Consider the following 21,601-nt stretch of genomic DNA (forward strand, 5'->3'; position numbering starts at 1 on the left):
CCAGAAGCTTAAGTGTAACTGAACACGCATTTGGGGATAAAACGGTGGCAGTAGAAGAAATGGCATTAATACAACTAAGGGACATTCCTTTCTAATTGTTATCAGTTACACTGCATACCCAGTGGTTGAAAATAAAAATTGGTTCACTTCCTATTGGGGATTACCTAATTAGTTCCTGATGTGTCACTTGGTAGGAAGCTATGAAATTTTTTTAAAAATGATAAAGCTTCTGGCCAGGCCTGGTGGCTCACGCCTGTAATCCCAGCACTTTGGGAGGCTGAGGCAGGCAGATCACAAGGTCAAGAAATCGAGACCATCCTGGCTAGCAAGGTGAAACCCCATCTCTACTAAAAATACAAAAAATTAGCCAGGCGTGGTGGCGGGCGCCTGTAGTCCCAGCGACTCCGGAGGCTTGAGGCAGGAGAATGGCGTGAGCCCGGGAGGCGGAGCTTGCAGTGAGCCAAGATCGCGCCACTGCACTCCAACCTGGGCAACAGAGTGAGACTCCATCTCAAAAAAATAAACAAACAAAAAAATAAAGCTTCTAAAAATGATTTATTGTAAACTTCCAGTGGGCTAATAGGAAAACTGTTTATGTAGGGTGATTGAGAATACTTACACAGCTATTTTTAAATTGTGTGATGTGATGATAATGACCATTATACAACAGGAGCTCACAATTATTGAACACTTCTGTCCCAGGTTTTGTTCTAAGTATACATGGATTCTTTCATTTCATGCCCACACCAATCCCATGAGGTAATCACTGTTCTTGTCCCTATTTTTTTCTGATGAGAAAATGAAAAACAGAGAGGTTCAGTGTTTTTCCCAAGGCTGCAGAGCTGGAAACAGGCAAAATCAGAATGTGAACTGAAGAATTGTGACTCCAGATCCCATGCTCTTAAATGCTTTTAAATGCTCTTCAGAGCAACCTTTCTATGGATGCACAGCTGGGGCTAACTGGCTCGAGGACTGAAGCAAGGCCAATGCTAGCTAGTTTGCATAGCAGATGACAATCTGTTCCTATATGCACAGTTGAAAAAGTTGAGTTTTGCCTAACTGGAGCTCAGGAAGAGGATATGTGTGACACTGATTCCTAGTGGGAGGGAGGGAGAGGAGGTGGGGAGTGGGGGAGGTGTGTTCCCATCATTGATGGTCCTAATTCTTCCTTCCCACTAAGGTTCTCCACATTTTTTAATTGCTGGAATGTATGGGTAAGAACAACACTAGTGAATTCCATCTCTCCAACAGCCTCGATGAAAGCAGTGTTTGACTGAAAAAAATATGAAATTTAATTTTAGACATGGCAAGTTCAATTACATCACTTCATATCACAGTAGAAAATAGAATTTGTTCTACCATGGGAAATAGTATAATGGAATAGATCACAATAGTAGTATAATAAAATAGAATATCCAAGTGCAAAAACAATTTTCAAGTAAGTACACACATTGTTTGAAGGTACTTTATTAAGATCAAAGATTTTTCATTACATTTATTTATAAATCCTTCCTAGTCAAAATAAAATAAATAATAAAAATCTGTATCTTTAGAAAGAACATAGTTTTGTAAGTCTGAGAAGGTTATGTTTGTCAGTTTCAAATTATTACAGTTTAAATACATTCAATCATTACACAATACCAGGAAGGTCAGCCTTAAAGATACCAAGAACTTCCATATTGGTCAGTAAAATAAGGGTAAAAAATTAAATTTTACTTTCACCTTTTTATGTTTAATTGACTATAGTCAATAATAGGAGTACAGAATTTCCTTTTGGTCTTGATTTTTAAATATATGAATTTTAAAAAGTGAACATTCCTCTTCTCTTACATAGTGGCTCCAACTTAGGGAGCTGGCTTCAGGAGGGAGGAGTGCTATTCTCCTTGCTGGAGAAGGAGGCTGGGGGAAGAAAGTACAGAATTCAGGGCCTTTTTGCTGCCGTTGTCAATGAACTCTCGGAGTTGGCCCTGCCTTATTAAATTTTAATCAATTATCTTTCTAAGCATCAAGATGGCCATGTAAACACTGTTTTTAAGACCATGTCTACTGGCTGGGCACGGTGGATCATGCCTGTAATCCCGGCACTTTGGGAGGCCAAGGCAGGAGGATTGCTTGAGCCCAGGAGTTCAAGACCAGCCTGAGCAACATGGCAAGACCCTGTCTCAAAAAAAAAAAAAAGTATACTACCTGATTTCTAAAATTACCAAAGTGCCCCCTTTTCCCCCCATTATTTAAAAAATATTGTTCTAGCTCTGCGCTTAAGGTCTGGACCTTTCTTTTTTAAAACGTTATATTTTTATAACATCTTATTATTACCAAGACCAAAAAAGGACTCAGTTTCTCCCACTTTACACTATATCTCTGTCCCCAAAGTAAATAACTGAAGCAATTATCTGCAATTTTTTTTAAATGTGGGTATTTCAGGGTAAAGAATTTGGACTGCCTAAATTACTCAGGTGATTGCCTGAATTATTACATATGTCCCATCATTCTTTGTACAAGAAGTCTTGATTTATAGGAAATTTCAGACAATGTTCAAAGAAGGAAATATGCTACCCAAACAATCTACTTAAGACTTCAGATTGGCAACCCTCCCTCTTTCATTTTTTAAAAACAAAATTTTTTGCTATTTAATTAATACACTTAGAACCCACTGTCTGGATCATGTTGTTATATAATACTTAGTCTGATTATCTATTTTGGTGTGACTATGTGTCAAGGCCATTGGAGTGCTTTTTGTCTCTGCTTCTAATATGAACTTGACAAGTATGAAGGAAAACCAGTGAATAATGCTATCAAATGTGCAGTGCACAGATCGCACACTTGGATCCATCTTTGTAAAGCTCAAATATTTACATGGAATGTTGACCATGATTTATAAAACTACTCTTTTAAATTAGGACATCTTGACATACAATCAGTTTATTTTATGAATAGCCCCATTTGATATTTAAAAAAATATGCCTTTAAAATATTTCATAAATATATAAAATTTTACTACATTCTATTTTTTTTCACATGACATTTAAACTCTCTTTACAAATCAACAAAAAAATAACATTTTTTTTTCCACTTTGAAAGTCACAGATGCAATGATTTTCGACGGGCAGGGCTTCACTGCATGCAAGAATGGCAGGATATGCTCTCTTCTAGAACGGATAGACATTTCTAGCATTTTGAATTATATAATTCACTTGCTGAAAATCAGCAGTATCAAAGAAAAGTGAGAGAACCCATCTAAATATTTACAATCTAAGAGTCTTTCCTAAACTTCTTTAACAATGGCAAGGTTAGGATGGTGTCTGGACAGTGTTAACAAGCATTTTGATGACAAAGAAATAACATCACATGAAAAGTTTTCTAAAATATATCTTAGAGCAATTTAAAGAGGGGTGATCTATTGCACATAGATGAAAAATAATCTTTAATTGTATCAGTAATATGTAAAACAGGTTTTACATGTTTTAGAATAGAAATCCTTCTTCTAATTTATTGGAAAAATCCAAAACCAGCTAAAATAACATTTTGTGTGACTTCATAAATTGTCTTCTCAGGAATTACAAATAAAAATATCCTTTGTAATCATTTCTTGCCACAAGGCTACCATTCTTACTTATATTAATCCCAAAGGAAAGGCTTTTCGTTACATATATAATAACTGTTAAAAGTCTACTTTCCCTTATTAAATGTTGTTGAGTCACTGACAGGTACTCAAAAGGACTTCTCAAGCTATATTATGAAGGCCATTCACTCAAGGTAAAATTTCAGTTACTCCTTTAAGAATTATTTTAAAATGCACACACTGTGAACGTATTGCGAATATGTAAGAAAGTCTACACTTTTTGAATAGTAAGAGGACACCTTACTGCCTGCCCGGCTAAATCTGTGATGATTTAGCCAGACAGCAGAGCTCACCTGTCTGTCTGGAGCTGCTCATGGCTGCTGAATTGATACCTTCAACAGCTAACATTCAAACTCGACAGCAGCAGCCACACCTGAGACCAGCAGAAGCGCTGAACTCCCATACATACTAAGCCTCTAGCTAAGTCTCTCTGAAAATTTCAGCCTCATCTTGGAGATAGAGCTGTATTGAAGACAACGAGAAGGTTTGAGGTTTTGCTTAGAATACAGTACTGTGCATATTTTGATTTCGGATCTTATACTAACACATGGCGTTTGAAATAAGGCTGTAAAAAGATACAAACAAAACCAGCATTCAACTTGAACCAAGATTGTACATCTATGACAGTGATATAGATTTAAAAACCCTACTACCAAAACTGTAACTGATTTCATCATGCACTCTATAGAAAAAGACAATTATGGAAATTTCTCTTAGTTATGAATGTAACCAGCTCACTGGCACCCAATGGGTCTCTGTCTCTAATTTGTCAAAAGTTGTTTTGAGCTCATTGAATGCCACAGTGAGGTCATCATTTATTATAATTTTGTCAAAAAGATGACCATATTGACTTTCCATTATCTGTGCAGATTTAATCATTTCTTGAAAATCTTCTTCCTACAAAAGGAAGTATTAAAAAAATAATTGGTTAACCAGGCCATTACCTCACTTCACATCAATGCAAACATTCTACAATTGGTTTACCTAATGCTGTTCTGTGTTCAGTCTTTCCCCTCAGCCAGAAATAAAAGTCATCCTCTTTAACCACAAGTGCTTCAGAAGCCATAATTTCTAATACTATTTCTATGATTTGCTTGTAACAAAAAACTACTCTGGCAAGAGTCAAAACTCCTGCCTTAACTGAATTGCAGGATAATGAGTCACTAGTCATCATTATGGGGAAATGTCAGTATTAAAATAGCTATTGGAGAAAAGAATTGTTTACTCTGATGTTTTGGCTGCATTATTTATGCTTATTCATAGGAAGGAATTTATAATATAAACTCCTTTTTCAGAGTTGGACAAATTTGTAAAAGGATGATTACCATGTTTTTTGTTTTTTGTTTTGAGACAGAGTCTCACTCTGTCGCCCAGGTTGGGGTGCAGTGGTGCAATCCTGGCTCACCGCAACCTCTGCCTCCGGGGTTCTAGCAATTCTCCTGCCTCAGCCTCCCAAGTAGCTGGAATTACAGGAGCGTGCCGCCACACCTGGCTAATTTTTGTATTTTTAGTACAGATGGATTTTCTCCATGTTCACCAGGCTGGTCTGGAACTCCTGACCTCAAGTGATCCCCACCTGCCTCGGCCTCCCAAAGTGCTGGGATTACAGGAATGAGCCACCACGCCCGGCTGATTACCACGTTCCTTCGATGTCTCATTAAAAGTGTTTCAGGAGCCTTCGTGTCTCACATTTTTAAAGCCAGGAAGTATTTTAGTTGGCTATATAACATAAATGTAAGAGAGCCAAATCCTAAGAATATGTTATCCTTTCTTATCTTCGTTGAGAAACCTTTAAAATGTCTAAATAGTACAATAAATCTTTATGTTGCAACATGCTGAAATAATTTGAGTCTGCATTTCATTGTCACATAAGATTTCACAACAACAGAAAATTTAATTTTAGTGTTGATCAAGAGCCTGAGTAACTAACATTGTATGACAGTACCTACTCAGAACGGATATGTACTGTTGGCATGTAAAAAAAGGTATTTATCAAATATACTGGGAATCAGAAATGTGATCTGTATTTTGTAACCACAATGAACAGTTCATAAATTAATATAAACTAAAGTTAATGATGAGCTAATTAAGAGGGGCAAGAAAAAAATAAGCTCTTCACATTTAATTTCTTTGCTTTTGATTTTTGGTCCAAAGGTAGAATATATTAAGATTAAGAAGAAAAACAATAAAAGGTCTTGCCAGAACCCATTATAGTCATGAATATACCACAATCATCATTTCCAGTAACACTCATAGAAAATACAAATATTATTGCTGAATAATATTGGTCTACTTATCCTATACCCAAAATAGTGATTTTCTTTTGCTGTGCTAAATATAATTGTTGACACAAGGAGACAAGCAAGGCACATTATTAAATTTTTCATTTGGACTCTTAATGAGTAACAGTTACTGATGGTATTTTTAGCTTTAAAAATAAGGCTGCTCTGAAAATTAATTGGTCTAGATTTTATACAAACGTTCAGCCTACAATAGTATGAAATGTTCACATAATAGCATACAAAATAGTTTTGAGTCAATTGAATATGAAGATCCATTCACCAAAGCACAAGAAGTGTAACTGTTCAAAAGGTATGTACCTAAATACAATTCTTTCACTGATTTTTGTATCTATTATACTCTTCCCGAGTACATGCAGCTGTATATATGTTTTCATATATACAACTGTATCTTACATCTTATCTACTGCTTATATCTTATCTCCAAGCTTTTTGTGGTTGTTGTTGAGACAGGGTCTCACTCTGTCGCCCAGGCTGGAGTATAGTGGTGTGATCTCAGCTCACTGCACTCTCAGTCTCCTGGGGTCTTGTGATCTTCCCACCTCTGCCTACCAGGCTGGAGTGTAGTGGTGTGATCTCAGCTCACTGCACTCTCAGTCTCCTGGGGTCTTGTGATCTTCCCACCTCCGCCTCCCAAGTAGCTGGGACTACAGGTGTCCAACCATCATGCCTGGCTAATTTCCGTATTTTTTGTAGAGATGGGGTTTCACCACGTTGGCCAGGCTGGTCTTGAACTCCTGGACTCAAATGATCCTCCTGCTTTGGCCTCCCAAAGTGCTGGGATTACAGGTGTGGGCCACCACACCTGGCCCCCAAGCATCATTATACTTACTGTGAAGGGCTTTGCAGCACCTTGGTCATCTCTGCTTGAAATAATCTTTGCATTTTTTCTTGTTTCTCTCAAACGCTCTATTGATGGAGGCTTTATAAATATCACATAGGGCTTAAATTCTAGTGTCCTTAAATGCTTCACTGTCTACAAGGAAGAAAAGAAAGTTTTCTCAAATTTCTCCATAGCATCATGAATTACTGAATTTTCTTTCTAGGAGAAAATTCCTCAAAATTATTCTTTAATTAAGGTCAGTAGTCATTTCAATATATTATTATTCAATTAACTGTTGACAATTAAATGTAACAAACACTTCTGAAAAGAAGCTGGGGAATGTAACTTGGCATTTTAAAATGTTCTGCAATACATCATAATTAACATTGAACAGAAGTGACTAAAAATATCACAAAACTGGTTTTTAGATCAAATATTCCAAAGGTGTGATGAGTTAAATAACTTTCTGTCCACAAATGTCTTCCAACCATCCCTTTTATGCCCCTTTCTGATTTCAGGCAGGAGTTCTTCTCTTTCACCCTATCCTTCAGAGTACCCTACAAGGGCAGCCTCCTGCTCTCCATGATGCCTGTCTAGATTCCTTCATCAAATCGTTGATGTTCTATACTCTATACTTCTGGGGACCTATCTACAAAGGGTGAGAGCTGAAAGTTATTATTCATGAGCTGATACTACACTGTGGGAGTCTGACAGCAACTGGACCTGGGACACCAGCAGAGAGGCTCTGCATAAGCAGGACTGTCCCATTCACTGTTGGTGCCTGATATGGTTTGGATCTGTGTCCACACCCAAATCTCATGTTGTAATGTAATCCCCACTGCTGTAGGTACAGCCTGTGGGAGGTGACTGGATCATAGGGGCATTTTCCCGGGGTTTAACACCATCCCCCTTGGTGCTGTCATCACAATAGTCAGTTCTTGTGAGACCCTGTTGTTTAAAAGTGTGTGGCACCTCGCTCCTCTCTCTCTCTTCCTCCTGCTCTGGCCATGTGAAGTGCTCAACCCTCCTCCTTTGCTTTCCGCCATGATGGCAAGTTTCCTGAGGCCTCCCCAGAGCTGAGCAGATGCCAGCATCACACTTCCTGTACAGTCTGCAGAGCCGTGAGCCAATTAAACTTTTTTTTTTTTTTTTAGTAAATTACCCAGTTTCAGGTATTTCTTCAGAGCAGTGCAACAAGGGACTAACACAGTGCCCAAGTCAGGAGGCAGCCTTCCTGATTCTTGAAACACTTTAACTCCAGATTCATCTTCCTTTAGAGGTCCAAAGGGCTTCCGCAGGTCATTCTAGCATTTGGAGGTTTTGCACCCCAGGGTACAGCCATCAGTGGAAGGAGAAACCATGGTCCCTGGGGGATGAGGAAAATGCTGTGGGCTGGGGATCTGCTGGAAGATGTATGGTTTGATAGGGAATTGAATGGCCTCATCCACTGAAGTTCTCAGTTCAGAAAGTTCATAATGGAGTTTCCAGGATGACAGGTGCAGACATGGCAGTTGCAATGGGGCTTTCATTCAGTACATTTCCTGCAAAATGCCCTTCAGTTCTAGTGGGGGGTTATTTGCTAGGATATATACAGAACCAAAGTCAAAGACTTGGAACCAAAATGTCCATCGTTAAAAATTATAGACACTGATACTAATACATAACACATAAGAATGCATTATGCATGTAACAATGTGATGTATTTTTTAAAAATACAGAATATATAGAAACATCTAAGAGTTGCTTTACTTGACAAAAACTGAATATAAATAAGAGTTACAAACACAGGTCTTGGAGCTTCCTCCACTTCTCTTTCTAATAATATTATGGGCTTTTCTTTTTCTCCACCAAAGATGTCTCCAATTATATTTAAATGTTTTGCCATCTCAGAAAAGCCACATATATGCCAAAAGTGAGTTGACTTCATATTATTTCATACTGAAATGCTCACATGAGGTGCTGTAGATGACATGGGTCAGAAGGGTATTGAATAGCTCATTGTTTACTTACATGAGGCTGAACATCCAACAAACAAACTTTGTTTTTAGCAAGGACAGACCGAACTGAGTCTATACTTGTGCCGTAGTAGTTGTTTTTATATTCTCCATATTCAATAAACCTGTAAAAAATTAAATGCATTGGAATCATTTGTGAATTTAAAACAATTATAGGTGGCAAGATAAAATTCATAGGTAAAAGACATTTCTGCTGAACACGTAATTTTTTTAAACTGTGTTTAATAATATAAACAGAGCCAAGTATTTCAAAATGTCAGTTTTTAAAAAATCTTTTATTATACATTTTCAAATCAGTAACACTTGCTTAAATTACACTTAAGCAGAAAAAAAGTACTTTAGTCTAGTAGGGCTCTAATGTTTTCCATCACCCCCTTTTTCTTCAGAACTAATGCAATGCAATAAAATGGTGAATAAGCCAAACAATAGAAACTACTGGAATTTCATTGCACGCTACGGAGTAACCCAGCCCGGCTTCAGAACTAGAGGCGCTGGGTGGTGGCTAATGGAGCCAGGGCAGTCGATCATGTGCTATAAAAACACAATCACTGCGCCAAACGCGAAAAAAGCATTTCGATGTTTTAATAAAATCCCACAATCCTGCATTAAAACACATATTGCTTCTGATAGCCTAAAATATTTGTGCCTCAGCAGATGGAAAACCTGGGCAGGGGGCATTGGGGTGGGCTTGGAGCTAGCTAGAGAAGACGGTACCAGCAAGTTAATTATCATCATTTCAATTTTTTGAAGAGCCAATGAGAGAATGAGATGCAGGTGTGTGAAGCAGACGCTGGACCTAGTGATATACTACATAGTTGTTGGTTTTTGAAGTAAAATTCTATCCAAATTACATGTTAAGATTCAATTAGTGGGCTGGAAGGAGATCAGAATTAGACAATTGCAACCTTCCCTCATTCTGCAAAGCAGTGTCTACACATTTCATAGAAATGAAGCAAATCCAGGTTACTAAAAAATTAGAGGTGAAGATTAACAATAATTACCAACCAAATTATTACCTTTTCATCTGTTTCAAATATTATTATGATAATTAAAATACACTTCAAATGGAGAACTCTCAGTTGTCTAAAACTGGACAGGCATGTGCTTATAAAAAACAGTCACATGAAAATTCTCAAAAATGTCCACATACTTGTTATTTTGTACATCTGTCTCAAACAAATGCTTGGAAATGAAAATGTATTCAACACCATCACTCTCCTGGCTTCTTCTTGCTCTGGTGGTATCTATGATTTAATGAAAAGGAGTTTAGAAAAGCCCACATCAGCCACCTTAAGGAAAATACTAAAAAAGAAATCAAGGGTATTTAATTAGTTTTTTCAACAGGATTTAAAAATGTATTTAAAAAGCAAATTAGCTAATAAAATATAGTAAGCTGTTATAAATCCAGATTTTCCACTGTTATTAAAATTATATTGATTTGAAGATGGGTTAAAAAGTTAATTGCATTGTATGTCTCTGCTATTATTTGCTATTTTGAAGGCCCTCTAACCTGATACAAGAGTGCTATTTAAACTCCTGAGGAAAAAAAACCTTTTTTTTTTTTTTTTGCAAATAATATGCTTATTATCTTTATTGATCTTCATTCATTAAAGCAAATCTATTAACCACTAAGTTGTCAGGTAAACTCTGAAACTGTTTGACTCTCTTCTTCTCATGGGACATAGTGGGTATGCCATCAAAGTTTTGTTTTACCAGCCAAGTGAAGCCAAATACTTCTGTGTGCCACTCATTCCTCCTTTGCAAAGTTATAAATAGCATCATCTTAGAATACTATTGAACTTCTAACCTTTCAGTAATCTTGCCTAATTATTTATTAATGAACTAAAATGGAGCAGAAAATATAGGATTCATTAAAACGACAACGTGAACAAAGCCCAAGGCACTCCAGTGCTGACATGGCAAATGTAAACCCACTACAGGCCATCCTTCCTGCAGATCCCAACTAAAAACTATGGATGCCAAGAAACTACCTGAACACTTTGAAAATAAGTAAAGCAGGTAGACTGTAGAGGGGAGTCAAACTGCATGGGGAGGAGTTTAACTCTATTTTCCTCTTAGCTTTGCCCCAAGGGTGGGAATCCTTCACAGAGCAGCATGGTAGAATCTGCAGCTAAATGCCAATAGAAGCCCTAACGTTCTGGTGCAAAGAACTTGGGACGGGGGGTAGAAAAAGTCCTTGTGGGCTGAAAAGTGTGGAGGAAATCCAGGAGAGAAGAAAGCTGGAGAAGAAAATACTTCACTTCTGTGTGTGGGTTGAAAATTGTGGAGGAAATCCAGGAGAGAAGAAAGCTGGAGAAGAAAATACTTCAATTCTGTGTATAAGTCAACAATAGTCTAAGAATCCTCTCTGTGCTACACACATGTAGTTCAAACTCAAACCAGCATGGCAAAGGCCTTATGAACTGAGAGTGGAATGTACAGGTTTCAGCCTAACCCCTGAAAAAGAGTATCACAAAACATATCTAAGCCAATGAAGAAAAGGCTTAAAGAACTGAGCTGAGATCTGAACCATGCACACAAGTCTTAGACTAATCCTTGCATCCTAATAGACCCAAATCAATATAACAAAGGTAAGTGAGATAAAAGAAGCTGGCAGCTAAAATAAAAACATCAACATTCTCCTGAATATGGTAACAAGACCTAGTGTTAATACAACATTATATTCACAATGTCCAAAATGCAATCTGAAATTATTCAACATGAAAGAACCAAAACAAACAAACAAACAAACAAAAAAAACCCCACCAATTTTCAAGGGGAAAGATAACAGATGGCAACCCTGAATGACCTGGAAGTTAGATTAGACAAAGTCTTTCAAACAGGTACCATGACTAAGCTTGAAAAGGTAAGGGAAAATATACTTGAATTGAACAAAAATATAAATTCTTAGCAGAAGAACAGAAACTATAAAGAAAAAAACAAATAGAAATTGTAGAACTGAAAAATAAAAATATCCAACAGAAACAAATCACTAGATGGGCACAATAACAGAATGACAGAAAGAAAAGCCAGTGAACTTGAAGACAGAACAATAAAATTATATAATCTAAACAACAACAACAACAACAAGATTTTAAAAATATAGATAGAACTCCAGGGACCTATGAGAAAACATATATGTCATAGGAGTACTAGAAGGAGAGGAAAAAAGAGATTGGGGCAGAAAAATATGTTTGAAGAAATAAAGGCCCCAAACTTCTATAATTTGGTGAAAACATAAACTTACCAATTTCAGCAGCTCAGCAAATCCCAAACAGGATACACTCAGAAGGGAAAAATTATGCCTAGACACATTATAATCAAACTATTAAAAGCCAAAGATAAATAAAAAATCTCAAAGCAGCTAGGAAAAAACACTGAACACATAAGTGAATAATGATTTAAACTGTCACAGATTTCTTATTATAAATCATAAAAATAAGAAATCAATGAAATAATATCTTTAAAGCACTAAAGGAAAATACTTAATCAAAATGTGTTTCAAGAATAAAGTCAAAATAAAGACCTCCTCAGATGAAGAGAAACTAATAGAATTCACAGCCGACTGTTCAAAAAAAATATTCAAGGAAGTTTTTTAGGCTGAAGATAAATGATAAAAAGGAAACTTTTATATTCAGGAATGAGGAAAGAAATAATTGTGTAAATGTAAACGTCTACTTTTTTCCTGTTAAGTTCATTAAGATATATATGACTATTTTAAAGAAAAGTTATAATATTGTCTGATAGTTTTCAATGTATGCAAATGTAATACATTTGACACCTAAAACAAAAAGATTAGGCTGGGGGAAAGGGTCTTAAATGGCTGCCAGGTTTCTGTATTTTATGTGAAATGACACCAAGTTAAACTGCAAGCAGGTCATGAATGGTTAGATATGCATACTTTAATATTCAGAGCAACCAGTAAAAAGCTAATCCAGAGATACCACCAGAGAGTCAACAGGTAGATTAAAATGGAAATTAAAAAACACTAAAATAATCCAAAAGAAGGCAGAAAAAGAAGAAAAATACAATAAAATACAGAAGAGACAAACAGAAAACAAATAATAAAATAGTAGCTTAAATTCAATCATTTCCATAATTTAGTAAATACACACACACACACACACACACACACACACACACACACACCAAAGGTTGGCTTTAACATTAGAAAAGCAGTAGAATTCACAGCATTAAGAGAATAATGGCAGACAAAACAATCATCTCAACGTATGCAAAGAAAGCATTTTTTAAAAACTTCGACACCATTCTAGGAGTAACAAGAATGTCCTCAAACTGATAAAGTCAACATTATATTAATGGTAAAGGATGGAGCTGTTTTCCCCTGAGATCAGGAGCAAGGCAAGTTTGCTAAGTAACAACATGAAAAATAACTCGAAATGGGTCAAGACCTAAATGTAAAACCTAAAACTGTAAAACTTCGAGAAGAAAACAGGAGAATGTCTTTGCAACCTTGAGATAGCAAGGAACTTTTACATAGAACAGAAAAATTACAAAACATAAAAGATTGATAAATTAGATTTCATCAAAATTAAACACTTTTGCTTTTTAAAAGACACCATTAAAAAAAAAAAATGAAAAGGTCAGCCACAGACTGGAAGAAAATATGTGTAACACATTTATCAGATGAAGGACATGTATCCAACAGTATGTAAAGAACTCTCAAAACTCAGTAACGAGACAAACAGTCCAGTTTTTAAAAATGGGCCAGGCACAGTGCCTCATACCTGTAATCCCACACTTTGGGAGGCTGAGACAGGTGGATCACTTGAGGCCAGGAGCTCGAAACCATCCTGGCCAATATGGTGAAACCCCAACTCTACTATAAATATAAAAATTAGCCAGGCATGGTGGCACACACACGTGTAATCCCAGCTACTCGGGAGGCTGAGGTGGGAGAATCACTTGAACCCAGGAGGTGGAGGTTGGAGTGAGCCAAGATCACACCACTGCACTTCAGCCTGGGTGACAGACCAAGACTCTGTCTCAAAAAAAAAAAAAAAAAGTCAAAAGATTTGAACACGCACTTTACCAAAGAAGATCGGGGGTCCCCAATCCCCAGGCCACACCAGTCTGTGGCCTGTTAGGAACCAGGCCACACAGAAGGTGAGCGACGGGCAGGCAAAGGAGCATTACCACCTGAGCTCCTCCTCCTGTCAGATCAGCAGCGGCATTAGGTGCACGAACCGAATTGTGGACTGCACGTGTGAGAGACCTAGATTAGGTACTCCTTATGAGAATCTAATGCCTGATGATCTGAGGTGGAACAGTTTCATCCTGACACCATCCCCTCCTGCCCTGTCTGTGGAAAAATTGTCTTCTGTGATTCTGTGAAACTGGTCCCTGATGCCAAAAAGTTTGGGGACTGCTGCATAAAATTATGCTAGTCATTAGTTAATGCAAACTGAAGTATGAGATACCACTATGTACTTACTACATTGACAAAAGTTTAGAAGACTGACTACACCAAGTGTTGGCAAGGATGTGAAGCACCTGGAGCTCACATACGCTACTAGAGGTTTGTAAGATGGTATAACCACTTTGGACATCAGTTTAGTAGTTTCTCAAAAAATTAAACCATATGGCCTCACCATTCCACTCCTACATATTTGGCCAAGAGAAACAAAAACATATTTGTCAAAAGACTTGTACAAAAACCTTGTAATAACTTTATTTATAATAGCCAAAAATAGGGGTAGAGGAAGAAACCCCTAAATACTCATCAACAGGTGCATAGATAGACAAATTGTAGTAGTTCTATACAATGGAACGCTATTCAGCATGAAAAGGGATGAAAAAGAATGAATTATTGATGTAGGAGACAACATGGGTGAATCTTACATTCATTATGCTGAGTGGAAAAAGTCTGGCAAAGAAAAAAGTGGATGCATACTGTATAATCCTATTTAGATAACATACTAAATCATTCCAAATAATCTATTGTGACAGAACGCAGATCAGTGGTTGCCTGGGAACAGGGTGGAAGACTGGATTACCAAGGGCACAAGGAAATTTTTTGAGATGGAAACATTCATTATGTTGACTGTGCTGATGTTTTCACATGTGTACGCAGATGCTAAAACTGATGTAATTGCACATTTTAAATATGTGCAGTTTATTCCAATTACATCTTGATGTTATAAAAAAGAATCTGAGAAGTACAGAAAATGTAACTTAATAGAAAAAGTAATGAATTTATAAAATCCAACTAATTTAAGTTATATCCAAAAGCTTAATTCCCTTTTATTTAGTTAGCAAGAATATTTTAATACAATGCTCAGATCTCTTGAAACAGTTTTTCATACCTGTTCTGCAGGTGGTGCACCAAGAGGTAGTGCTAGTCTTTAAAATGAAATGTCACACTCTTTACAGGAACAGCATGAAGTACTGGTGCACTGTCTTCTAAACTGGTACATTGTATTCTATCACAAACACTAAAGTTTTGCAGCAGAAAAATACCCTACTGAGGGTATATAACACGATTAATATCCAAGAACATGAGATATATTAAAATTAGTATAATGCCCTGCTTTGGAGTTTAGGCTTAATATTCATTCATTACTTAATCAGTTGTGTTGTTGCTATTTGCTAGTGTGTTCCTTTAGCAAATAGTAAGCCTAAGTAAAAAGTATTGTTGAAAATCAAATTGAGAATTTTCTGTGCATTGATTTCTTTCTTACGGACAGAGAAAAGATTGTTTTTATTCAATTATGATGGCAGGACACTTTGGTTGAAAATCTGCAACACATGGTTGAAAGATCACTTCCCTGACACACGGCATCCCGCAGCAGGGTTAAAATACTTTTAGAACCACATCAAGGGGTAATTGAACAAGACATTTATGACACTGCCACATGCATTTAAAAGGTAATGTGTCTACAACCAAATTGTTTGCTTATCATAATCAACCTGAATTACCTAGGTCTGATGTTATTTTACTGACAAAGAATGTCAGTGCCTAATTGTAATGAGTTCCACAGGAACCTCATGAACTCATTCACAACAAGGAATACTGAATAAGAGATCTGAAATTCTTATGTGAAGGAGATTCCAAGGGAAAGATGTGCATATTACCCACAAGGCAGGCACGACTCCATCACAGCTCACTGAGTACCCACTATGTATACCAGTTAAGGCAAAATAGAAAACAAAATAGGAGCCCTCTTCCCATGTCCCCAAAATATCCCAAAATAGCTGTCCTGGGGAGATACGGAAAAAAAGTTTAAACTGGTACCCTAGTTATAACGCCTTTTTTTTATGTTTAAAGAAAATTCAAGTGAAGTATTGTATGGACAAAGAAGTTGTCTAGAACATGGATGCTTTAAAACCTACAAAAACACAAAAACTGCAATATACATCTTTCTGAGAACCACAGAAAGTGATTAATAGATGTGGTTGACTTAGAATGCCCAAATTCTAGACTACAGAGATTTTGGAAGCTATCAAATATTTGATGTCTACCATAATAATTTTTGTTACCTATTTTATTTTAATTTAATGTACAAGAGACCCTTTTGACTGGTTGTATTAATAGTCATTCAGATTTATTGATGATAACCTATACAGCCTTAAAACAATGTTGATGTTGCTTTTCAAGGAGGAAATTTCCCACAGGCTGGGCATGTTGGCTCACAACTATAATCTCAGCACTTTGGGAGGCTGAGGCAGGAGGATCATCTGAGGCCAGGAGCTTGAGATTAGCCTGGGCAACATAGTGAGACTCCATCTCTACAATCAATCAATCAATAAGAAACTTCCCACAGAGGAGCAAAAGACAGAAAGCAAGGGTTTTAGCCACCACTTTCTTGAAAAGCAACTTTGAATGTTTAATATTATTACATGGATAATTTTTAAACATTTCATATAGCTCATTCAGCCATTTTAGCTCGAGTACCTGATTTAGCATCCATTTAAATAATGTTTTTAAATTAAAGTAATTACAAATTCACAAGTAGTTACAAAAATAGTACAGACAGGTCTCATGTAAAATCACTCAGCTTCCTCTTGAAATATTTACGTAACTATAGCACTTTAGGAAAACCAGAAAATCAGCAAACTACAGTTAAACTATTATTTCTTTTTAACATTTAAAGCCTGAGTATTATACAATAACTGATATATATACACATAAAAGTGTTTAACACCCCCATGTAGCCAGCACTCTAACAAGAAGCAGAAAATTGCTAGCACTCCAGAATCACCTCTTGAGTTCCTGTTCTAACCCAAATCCTTGAGATTTCTAACAGCACACATGAATGTTGCCTTTATTGCAATTATAAAAATGAAATCACGCTGCCTCATTCATTCTCTTGTGTCTGCCTCCTTTTGTTCAACACATTTGCGGGATTCATTCTTATTGTTGCATGTAGTTGCAGATTGTTCATTCTCATTGCTTTACAGTATTCCATTGTATGCATATACTATACTTTGTATGCATATACTATACTTTACTTCTCCATTTTACTTATTCATTCAAATGATAAGCATTTGAGTAGTTTCCAGTTCTGAGCTCTTATGAATAATGACTAAGAATAGCTCAGTACATGTCTTTTGGTGAACGTACTTATGCATTTCCATTGGGTGTGCAGTAGGAGCGGAATTGCTGGGTCAAGGGTATGTGTTTGCTCAGCTTTAGTGGATACTGCTACTTAGTTTTCCAAAATGATTGTGTTAATTTACATTCCCACCAGCAATGTGCAGGAGTTCCTTTGCTCCATAACTTTTTCTGGTGGATATGTAATACATGCTTTCAAAAAGAGAATTATAGAAATAAACATCAAACAATACTGGTGGTATAAGCAAAGCAATCATTTTTCTCCAATATTCAAGACTCTGCCCAAAGTATTTTACAAAGCAAAACTACCTGAAATTCTAAAATTACTCTTAAAATATATTCTACTTTAATTAATTAAATCACCCTGGTTTGATGCGGTATTTTCCAAACATGCTATAAATACAGATACTTGGGCATATCTTTTTATAGAACTCCATGAGAGTCTTACCATCAGGCAAGCCAGTGAAACATTACTATATGAAGACATTTTGACATTGATATCTGTCTAAAAGTAAATCAGAGTGAAAAATAACTACTTTGGGGATTTCTTTGGAGAGTCCCAGTCCCACAACCTTTCTGTAATATTGTCAACTTCTATAACAACTTCAGAGGCAAACATTTAAACAGCTGGGTAAATTGAGGCTAAAGTATGTTTGTTGCCCTAGGTCCTTCCATAATATCACATCTCTCATAGGGAGTTACATGGGATAGATTGGCTTATGGATATTTCTCATCTTCAAAAGAAGTCAGTTTTGACTACTTACTGGAATACAACAAAGATAGTCTGTAGTTTTAAAGGATTGCTAGTGTTAATATAGGAGGAAGAACATGAGAACTGGTATCAAAAAAAACTTGGTTTCGAATCCAAGTGCACCTATCATCTATGGAACTCAAGTCAACATATCCTTTCTATCCCTATCTCCTTCTCTGTGAAATAGAGATAATATCAACCATCTTATACTTGACTGGGAAGGCTACAAAAATTAAGACAAACAAAGGAGATGAATACACAGTAGGAAGTTTAAAAATTCATTTTTTTTTCTTTGTAATCTGTTTTTGCATCTTCTAGGTCTCTTCTATAATTGCTCACCTGTAAGCTTAAAAATTATTTTGTAAAATTTTCTAATAACTTATATATTGCAATTCAGCTTTTGTAATTGAGGTGAATAATTACAGGCAAAAAAAAATGTCTAGTTCCACATTTTCATTAACTTTCATCTCTGTTGGTGGAAAGCAGCAGTCCTATATCTTGTGACTGAAAATGATTACAAGCAATAATTTGGAAAAATGTAAAAAGAAGGAACTTGAGGTCACAGAAAACTATAATTTTAAAATAAAGCTGAACTCTTCCAAAACTAGAGAACATCGCTAAGGGCAACATACAAGTAAATTTTTTAAAACAGTACTAAAACCGCTTGAAAAAAGCCAACATTTCAATTTAGCCTTTTAGACAGCTTTCTAATATCAACATATTAAGTAGTCAAATGGCCTTTATTCTGCAGATCAAAATGTTTCAAGCATCACATTTTATTTGTAAGAATGCCTATGAAAACCACTTTTATAAAAATAAATCTAATTCTGTGTACTGAAAAGAAGCTTACCATATTTAAACTATATAGCCACGAAAAGCCCATTTAACATCATCTGCCAATTACTACATATAAAAAGTAATTAAGAAAGGTTTATATTATAATTAAGTCTCCTTCAGCTCTCTGTGATTTGATTCTCTAATCTTAAAGCTAGTGAAAAACTCTGGAAAACATTAGCACTTATTTTAGGAAACAGAATTGTTAGACTTTTATTTAGAAGAAAATTTGTAAGTAATAATTTGATGTCATATGTGTACTAAAATTCACCATAAAACCCCAAGAGTAGGGAAGCTGTGATTAACAAATATTCTGCCAAAAATCTGTGTAATTTAGCGCAAATCCTTTAACCACTTTTGCCTTGGTTTCCTCCTCTGTAACATGGGGATGTCACTATATACTTCTTGGGGCAGCTGGGAGGTCTAGATGAGTGAGTGCTCAGAACAGTGCCTGATACCATACGTGCTTGGTAAGTACTAAGCAATCATTATTAACGAGTACAAAAAGAAAATAGTTACAAAGAATGAAGAAGATCTATTTGATAGCACAACAGGGTCACTATAGTCAATAACAACTTAATTGTATATTTTAAAATAATGAGTGTAATTGAATTGTTTGTAACTTAAAGGATAAATGCTTGAGGGAATGGATACCGCATTGTCCATGATGTGCTTATTTCAGCATGTCATGCCTGTATCAAAACACCTTGGCCAGGTGTGGTGGCTCACGCCTGTAATCCCAGCACTTTGGGAGGCCGAGGCAGGTGGATCACAAGGTCAAGAGATCAAGACCATCCTGGCCAACATAGTGAAACCCTGTCTCTACTAAAAGTACAAAAAATAAGCTGGGTGTGGTGACACGTGCCTGTACTCCCAGCTACTTGGGAGGCTGTGGCAGGAGAATTGCTTGAACCCAAGAGGCAGAGGTTGCAGTGAGCTGAGATTGCGCCACTGCACTCCAGCCTGGCAACAGAGTGAGACTCCATCTCAAAAAAAAAAAAAACAAAAAAACTCACGTACCCCATAAATACATATACCTACCATGTACCCAAAAAATTTTAAAAACAAGTTAAAAATTTTTTAAAATAATTTTTTAAAAATTTAAAATTATTGTAAGTGTAGTCATAGGAACACTGAAGAGCGCAGAACTCACGGGGCACTGTCACGCCATAGTGCTGGGTGTCACTGATCAGCAGCTTTCGTTTCAGTTCATTCAGCCCTACTCCCACGGGACCTGAAAAACAGGGTAACAGAAATTCATTATCGGACAAAACACCACATAAACATTTCTGTAACTGACATGAGTCTCTAAGACAGACTGAAAACATGGATCCAGCTTTGCATCCTAAGTAAAGAGATTATTTTCTGTTAACTTGAACTTAAGAAAATGCTAGATTTCTTTTGTTGCTTTTTTACTTTTTCAATTGAAATCCTCACCTTTTCCTCAAAAAGGACAGAAAGATTTATGTTTAAATGAGATATATTCTAGAGTATTTAGGCTGGATGTGGTGGCTCATGCCTGTAATTCCAGCACTTTGGGAGGCCGAGGTGGGCAGATCACGAGGTCAGGAGATTGAGACCATCCTGGCTAACACAGTGAAATCCCATCTCTACTGAAAATACAAAAAAAATTAGCCAGGCATGGTGGCGGGTGCCTGTAGTCCCAGCTACTCAGGAGGCTGAGGCAGGAGAATGGTGTGAACCCAGGAGGCGGAGCTTGCAGTGAGCCGAGATTGCGCCTCTGCACTCCAGCCTGGGCGACAGAGTGAGACTCCTCAAAAAAAGAGTATTTAAGTATTACCAAATAATAAGCTACCCACAAGAGCCTAAAAACATGTTTACCTAAGAAAATTCAATTGTATAATGCAGATAGTGAAAATGTCAATTTTAAATGTTTTTAAGTGTTAATAAAACAAAACTTTTCACCCTGACTTTATTTGGGATGCAAATTCAGTTATGCATTTTACATCTGCTAAACAATCAGCCACATTTACATGTGCTGAGACCTTTTCCTGTACTATAGACTTCCTTAAGCATTTGAAAACTTGCCTAGACCTTACACACTTTACTCAATCAATGTATACACACTGGACACCTATAAGGAGCAAGGCATACAGTAGATTCTGCGGACAACAAAAGATGACAAATTGACTCTGATCTTAAAGAAAGTCACTGGTTAATTATGAGTCTGGGACCAGAAAAACAAAAAACAAAGAACAGTTTCAAATATGAGTCTGAAATCAAAAGTTAGACAGGCATAAGTCCCCCCTTTCCAGCATTGCTTTCCACCTAGAAGCTTCTCACAATGCTGCCATCAGGGTCCATTTACGGATGGTGTGGTTCAGCGGGTGACACAAGCTACCACACTGCCCTCAGGTAGAGTCCCATCTCTTCCCATCTGCTATGCCCTCACCTGGTGACACTGGAAGGGAAAGCCAGGGGCGTAATTAGATTTCATTTTAATTCTAAAAGTGTGCCTGTTCCTTTTCCTTCTTGGGCAGAATGAATGAGAACTGAGAACGCATGCACAGTGCCTAGCACAGTGTCCAGGTACTTGACTGTTCACTGCCTTGCCTATGTCTTCTTCCACCCTGAGGAGGTCACAGGTGGCTTTGAAAGAATAAGGTTTTACACCATACAATGGAGAACATGCAAGTGTAAAAAGAAGTAGGGTGGGCATC

General features: G+C 36.8%; 1 protein-coding gene across 22 annotated transcripts in view; it reads right to left on the reverse strand.

Annotated features, from left to right (window-relative positions):
- Positions 1-1,451: 1,451 nt before the first annotated feature.
- MPP7 (MAGUK p55 scaffold protein 7) overlaps positions 1,452-21,601 on the reverse strand; it is a 255,744-nt gene continuing 235,594 nt past the window's right edge. For all 22 annotated transcript variants that reach the window (XM_507720.7, XM_054660889.2, XM_054660885.2 and 19 more), the window contains 5 exons: positions 20,074-20,154; positions 9,911-10,004; positions 8,756-8,864; positions 6,755-6,898; positions 1,452-4,519 (listed from right to left, as the gene is read on the reverse strand). In XM_507720.7, the coding sequence (XP_507720.3) occupies positions 4,340-4,519; positions 6,755-6,898; positions 8,756-8,864; positions 9,911-10,004; positions 20,074-20,154 (608 nt within the window). In that variant the 3' untranslated portion in view covers positions 1,452-4,339. The remainder of the gene's footprint in view (positions 4,520-6,754; positions 6,899-8,755; positions 8,865-9,910; positions 10,005-20,073; positions 20,155-21,601) is intronic.

Source organism: Pan troglodytes, chromosome 8 (genome assembly GCF_028858775.2).
Source record: "Pan troglodytes isolate AG18354 chromosome 8, NHGRI_mPanTro3-v2.0_pri, whole genome shotgun sequence".
NCBI lineage: Eukaryota > Metazoa > Chordata > Mammalia > Primates > Hominidae > Pan > Pan troglodytes.